Source organism: Volvox carteri, assembly GCF_000143455.1.
Source record: "Volvox carteri f. nagariensis unplaced genomic scaffold VOLCAscaffold_22, whole genome shotgun sequence".
NCBI lineage: Eukaryota > Viridiplantae > Chlorophyta > Chlorophyceae > Chlamydomonadales > Volvocaceae > Volvox > Volvox carteri.
In genome coordinates, this window is record NW_003307565.1 from 868,134 (window position 1) to 874,681 (window position 6,548).

A 6,548-nucleotide genomic window follows, 5' to 3' on the forward strand; every position below is an offset into this window, starting at 1 on the left:
CCTGGATAGACGCGGCGGCATGCTTTAAGAAGGGGTCACGTCCACGTTTATCATGCCACTTCCCCCGACCAAAACCCCATCCCTTGACAAAGTCACGAAAGGATCATGTGGGTCAGCGATTGCCTGCGTAGGAGAGTTGTAGAAATAGCATATCACCCATCATCGCGTTCATCGAATTAACTCCGGAAGCAGCGAATCGCAGACATTTCCCATCGAGTTGTTATTCTGCCTTGAGACTGTGCAAGGAACAGATCTATGCAGGGTGCGGGCATCGAAGGCTGTGCGTCGCTATTCCTTGCTGCGGTCTCTCGTGGGCAGCTCTTAGAAGCTGTTGCGTCCGCGGAAGGACCCCTGGTTCCAAAGCTGTTCAACTCGCAGCATGGACACAGCCTGTTTCACAAGGCAAACCTCAGAATTTAGCACAATATGTTTAGTTAACATCAGGTACAGGGCGCATAGGTCTTCTGCAACAGCAAGCGGATTTTCCGCCGGAAACCGCTGAACAGGACCTGGAAAACCCCCTCGATGCCACGTTCTTAACGTATTTTTGGGTTTCCCATACGATGCCGTAAGTCCACGAACAATTCCACGACAATGCCTGGACATTTAAATAGGAGATATGGGGGAGTGCGCCTGCGGCGGTTACCTACTCCTTTGGAACTAGAGTCGACGCTGAAAATGCTAGTATCTTCCCAGGTCGCTTCCAAACCCATGTACGGCCCCTGTCTTCCCCATCTTTGTAAAATGCTAATACTATTTGTGATGAAGCCACACGTTGCCGGCTAAGATTATTTATACCGATATTTCGGAACCTTGTCATATCGGTATGCCTAGCCCAACCTTATGCAAATAGGTGCAGTTTAAGACGATGACCTTTAGGATATAGGTGTGCGGGCTGGATGCTTAGGCCCAGATTTGTTTCTGTGGGTTGGCGTCAAAAGGTACGGAGGGCGGTGTTGAAACACCTGAACTTTTACACGCGTGCGCTGCCATCATTCGCGCACTGACAATACATGAGATTGCTTTATATACTTTATAATATTGCACATGCGCGTTTAGTGTTGCTGGAAGGAGCTATATCTTCTCCTGCAGTCCTACATGCTATGGCGCCCGCAACTTCCAGGCGACTTGACATGCCCAACGACGTGGGCTCAATCCTTTAGTGGGCTGCAAGCTACCGGGTACTGACATAGGCCTGACGGCTCCAGTGGGCTGGCATATATGGGAGTCGAATAACGCCGTCATGCGTGCAGCGCTGCCAAGCACCTTTTTACAAGTAAGAGTTTTACGGTTGTGTATGTGATTTGCATGGTGAACTTAATTTGCAAAATGCGCAGCTTCTTTTGTTGTTTCTACCTTTCTTCGTTCGACATGCTCCCTCGAATCGGGCAGATGGAGGTGTCACCCCAATATACAGTTTCTTATGGCTCAATTTAGAACGTTAGCATCATGCGTGCTGGCCGAGAACCAAAGGAAGTATGTTTCGTTCCGTCTCCCGCTTTAAACTCACACCCGCAGTCGCAGCCCTGGGCTGCACAAAAACGTGGATCATCACAAGCTCTGCCTGTGATTTTGGACGATGATGAGGAAACCGGATCTACTTCTTGCGGCGCACCCGATTCATCGGGCCCTGCCAATGAGCTGCTTACCAGCTCAGGGGACGACGAGCAATGGAGCATCGGAAATGAAATTGGCGTTGATTCTGGCTTTCTGGAGATGAGCTCGGTATCACCGGTCGGGCTTTACTCGACCAACGGTCTGCGCGGCAGGATTGCCGCCCTGCCGTTTGCGCAGGGCCAATCGGATGCAGCCTCTATTGCAGGCTACCATTCCGGGCAACAGCAGGGCGAAGAAGCAGGGGATGCCACGGTCGGTCCTTCCCGAATCGAAGCGCAGGCACAGCAGCAGCGGCTGGTTTCAGTGCTTCCTGCTCCCTCCTCTAATTCCAGCCCCAATGCTCCTCTGCTATCCAAGCGCGCATCTTCCTCTCAGCGTCTGGCCGCGCTGGTGACTGATGCCGCCATAGCGGCATCATCAGCGGCGACTGCGATGGGTGGGGCACTGTACGGCAGGGACGAAATAACCGTACCCCGCCGTACCACCTCCCCAGACGCCTCCCCGGCACCAGCGCCGGGAAGACAGTCCATTGTCGTGCCTACCCGTAGCAGCAACTTGCCACTGCACGATCAAACGCCACAGTACGGCCTGCCGCCGCCGCAGCAGCAGCAGCAGCAGCAGCAGCGGCCGCAGCTGGGGCTGCAGCAGCAACGGGACCGACCCAAATCATTTGGCCGTAGCAGGAGCGTGAGCTTTGCCGGCGCATCGTTGCCGGTTCCGACTGGAGCGGCAACCCGCGGAGTGGGGCTGGCGCCGTCGCCGCCGCCGCCGCCGCCGCCGCGGTCGGAGGCCGGGGGTCTTCCCGCCGCCGCCGCCGCAAGCAGCAGCGGCGGCGGCATGGCCGCCGAGATCAGCTTCACCAACAACATCATTCCCACCACGCGCAACAGCGCTTCGTCTATTCTGGAGCACCGCGATGCCGTACAGCATTCCCCATCGTACGGTGAACTTCCGAACCTGCAACCGCAACCGTTAGAACCTCAACCGCCGTCACTAACGACGCAACCGCAACCGCCGCCAGCTGCCCGGCTGCCTTTCGCTGCTCTCCGTCTTCAAGCGGGGAGCTCACAAGGGCGACTCCGAATAAGTCCCCGCGGGACATCGCCGCCCCCGCCGCCAATCACCAGCCCAGACGGGACCAATGTACGACAACAGAACAGCCAGCAGCAGCAACAACAGGCTTGGTGGGGCTTGCCTTCACCCGGTGCCGCCGCCGCCGCCGCTGCCGCGGCGGCGGCGGCAGCCAGCCGTTTGGGTACGACAGCACAGGCTGTGGCGGCCGCCCACACCGCCGCTGTATCACCCATTGCGGCTGCCCGTACAATCTCCCCAACGCCCATGGCCTTGAGCCGGCAAGTGCAACTGTCCCGTGGTCCAGTGGGCACCGCTGCTACTGCCGACGGGAATATGGACAACGAGGGCGTCTGGCTACAGCCTCTTTCCTCGCCATCGGCTACATCTACGTCGCTGCTGCCGCTGCCGCCGCCGCAGCAGCAGCTGCAGCTACAGCCAGAGCCTATTCAACCAAGTTATAAGGCCCAGCACGACACACAGGATTCATCACGCCAACCGCAACAGCTTCTCTTACTGAATGCATTCAGCGCGCCTGTTTTGCGGTTGACGGAGGCGACGATAGGACTAGGCGGCGCCGTCGACATGGCGGCGGCGGCAGGTGCGGCGGCGGGGCCTGCTGCTGTGCCGCCGCTGCCCCCGTCGCCTCCGCCAGGGGCGCCGTCACGGCCGGGCCCGCCAGGCCGGACGACTCCGCCGTCAAGCCTTGCACCTTTCGTTCATACAAGAGCCGCACGACAGTCGGCACCGGCGTTAGGAAGGGGCCTGCAGCTGCCAGACCTCCGCACCGCCGGCGGGACTGCCGGCGGCGCCGCCGCCGCTGGTGCCGCTGCCGGGTCGGCGGCGGCGGCGGCGGGCCCGCCTGGTGAGGCTCATATCTCCGGCGTGGGTGTTTTGGCTGCTGCGGGGGGTGCCGCGGGGCCAGCGGCGGGGGAGGTGCCGGCGGCGCCGGAGATTACGTTGCGGCCGCCCAAGTGGCTGAAACCGTCGGCGTTTCAGGTGACAGAGCATCTTCGGAGCGGCAGACTCCAGGTACGGCAACGACTTTGGTGTGTCGTACTCTGGGACATGTCTCGTACTTTTGTCGTATCAGCGAGTTTACAGGTGCCACGCAGTAAATGGCCCCGAGGGGAAAAAAGGTGGGGTGTGGATTTGTTTCGAACGTGCCGTGTCGCGACCCGCGAGGGGATATTTGGGTTTTGCCCCTCTTCCCACTGACCCATGGGTCGGTCAACATCCCTACAGGAATTGTTCGACAAGCTGACTACGGTCAACTGCCCCACGTTTTTTGATCTGGGTGGGTGTGAGTTCAGCGGGCCTTTCACGCCAGCGGCGGCGGCGGCGGCGGCGGGTGCTGACGGCAGCGTCGGCGGCGGCGCCGCCGCTGCGGCCGATTTGGGCGCCGCCTTGGCCACCGCTGCCGCTGCAGCGATGTCCAACACGACGCCCAGGCACCAGACTTTACGAGTTGGTTTCAACCAAACGGTTGCAACCGGCTCTGCAGGGCACTTGAGTGCTCGCAGCAGATATCTAAGAAATCTTCCAGGTGGGGGAGTTCGGGTGGGATTGTGGGGTGTGGTGGGGGGAAAGGAGGGGGGGGGCGGGGTGACGGAGGGCGGGAGGGGGTTTGCTGTGCTGGCAGCTGACGTGTTAGCGAGTGCGTGTTGCCGTGTATGTATGTATGTGTGCGTGCATGGTACGGATAAATGGTTGGATGGGCGAGTACGGGATGGCGGTGACTAAATGCTCAGTACGGCAATGCGCTTGTAAAGGGAAAAAAAGCGAGGGAAGTGGGCGAAGGAATGTGGGTGAGGTTGATGACGTACAGCTTTTCGAAATTTTTTGTTTTTTTGTTTTTTTTGTTGTAGAATGTCCGGTATGCTATTAAATTTTTTTCCGAAATAACAGAACCAGTCGGCCACCTTTAATATAGTTTCAAATTAACCAATTCAAAATTGTCCTTTGTCGTGGTAGTTTCGCCGCCACCACCGCCACCATTAACACAACCACCACAACCGCCACCGCCACCGTTTTTTCTGTTGCTCTAGATACGCGGTTGCAGGTTATGAGCATCCCGCCCGGACAGCACATCACATTGTACAACGCGACTCTGCTCCTAACTGCCGATCAGGTACGGCAATCGAGTTACCATTTGTACGGCATACGGCCGGGTGGTACGACATGGCTTGGCGTGGTCTTGCGACCCCTTGGCCCAAGGGCATGCGGGACCCGGCCTTGCCAAAGTTGCAATTTTCTGCGTACCCATCTCTTCGCCCTATTTGTGCCTTTCCACATGGTTTCGGAGAAGGACAGAGAATTGAGGAAAATGAAAACCCAGTTTTCAGGAGTTTTTTGGTCAGGTTTTGATCGTGTATGACGGTTTATTTAGATAAAAAAAACCGTACAGCTACATGCATTACGCGAAAAGGCGTACTGATGTCTCAGATTGGTGCGATTGTACTGCTTAATGAGTTGTTTTTTCCTAAACCTTTGATAATCTCTCTCTCTCTCTCTCTCTTTTTTGATGTCTCTGATTTATCTCGTAATTAATGGGTTGTACATGTAAGGTGCGGTAATCTTAGGGTAAGGCATTCTAATGCTGGCGCCGCCGTACGGCGGTTGTCGTACAATTGGCCCTCCCTGCAGTACATTCACGTGGGCCCGGGCGCTAGCCTGACGTTGAAGGGTGTCGAGATACTGGGATGTTCCCGAGAAGCTGCACGACAGTCAGCTGCCGTACGGCGGCGGGCACTTTCCATGGCGGCAGCAGCGGCAGCGGCGTCGGCGTCGCCAGGCGCCCAGGCGGCAGCGGCGGCGGCGGTGGCAGCGGTGACATCAACCGCTGCGACGGGGTACTCAAAACTTGTACGGCGGACGTCGTCGCCCGGTCGTACGACACGGGACGCCGGCGTGTACGGCGTCGGCGGGCCGGGCCGACGTGCTAGCGTTAGCGACGGCACATCTGATGGCAATGGCGGCGGCGGCGGCAGTAACGGCGGGCCGGGCCTGCCGCCTGTACGGCGCCGTGCTGTCAGCACTATGGGCGCCACGCCGTTCGTACTTTCAATTCCAGTTCCAGGATCCGGTGGTGTGGCAGCTGCCACGGCGCATGAGCTTGTGGATCCCAACGAATACGTTGATAACCACGGATTAGTTGAGGTGGTTGGTGGTTATGCCCGCGTCTCCAACTGTCGCATATGGCCGGGACGTTGCCAGATGGCCCTGTGCGTCTCAGATGGCGGCGGCTGCTCGCTGTTGTACAGTACGGCAGGGGCGTGCTGCGCTGCCGGATCCAAAAGCTGTTTGGTTTCGGAGCAGACAACATACGAAGGCGGCGCCGCCGGCTGCGTCAGCGCCCTTCACGGCGCTCGCCTGGGCCTTACGGACTGTGTACTGCGATACGCTGACAACACAAAACCGGCGGCGGCGGCGGCAGTGGCGGCGGGGGCTGCAGAGCCCGCCGCCGCCGCGACGGCCGCCAACGGCAATGCTGGCGGATGCGATCTCAGTATTGAGGCGCGCGGATCCGGCACACTTGCCGTACTCACCAACTGCGATGTGACGAACGGCGGCGTCGCCGCCGCCCTCGCGGCACGTCTTTACCTGCAATCGACCCGCGTGGCGGATGCGCGGGGACATGGGCTGCTTTCGTGCGATCCAGGTACGGCACTGTACGTCCGTGACTGCCGTATCGACGACAGTGGACGCAGCGCCGTTGTGGCTTGCGGCGGTGCCGCCGTACGTGTCGCCGACGCGACGCTGGCGGGCAGCGCGGGCAGCGGCGTGCTCGTCGTGCCAACGTACGAGGCAGCTGCGGCCGGTGTTGAAGCCGCCGCCGCCGCCGCCGCCTCTGACGCTGC

At 59.2% G+C, this 6,548-nt stretch overlaps 1 protein-coding gene across 1 annotated transcript in view; it reads left to right on the forward strand.

Moving 5' to 3' along the window:
* Nucleotides 1-1,449: 1,449 nt before the first annotated feature.
* Nucleotides 1,450-6,548, forward strand: part of VOLCADRAFT_117794 (uncharacterized protein) — a gene marked incomplete at both ends in the record, with an annotated part of 6,501 nt that continues 1,402 nt past the window's right edge. The window contains 6 exons of the mRNA XM_002951115.1: nucleotides 1,450-1,476; nucleotides 1,519-3,289; nucleotides 3,344-3,720; nucleotides 3,934-4,234; nucleotides 4,737-4,819; nucleotides 5,335-6,488. Of these exons, the coding sequence (XP_002951161.1) occupies nucleotides 1,450-1,476; nucleotides 1,519-3,289; nucleotides 3,344-3,720; nucleotides 3,934-4,234; nucleotides 4,737-4,819; nucleotides 5,335-6,488 (3,713 nt within the window). The remainder of the gene's footprint in view (nucleotides 1,477-1,518; nucleotides 3,290-3,343; nucleotides 3,721-3,933; nucleotides 4,235-4,736; nucleotides 4,820-5,334; nucleotides 6,489-6,548) is intronic.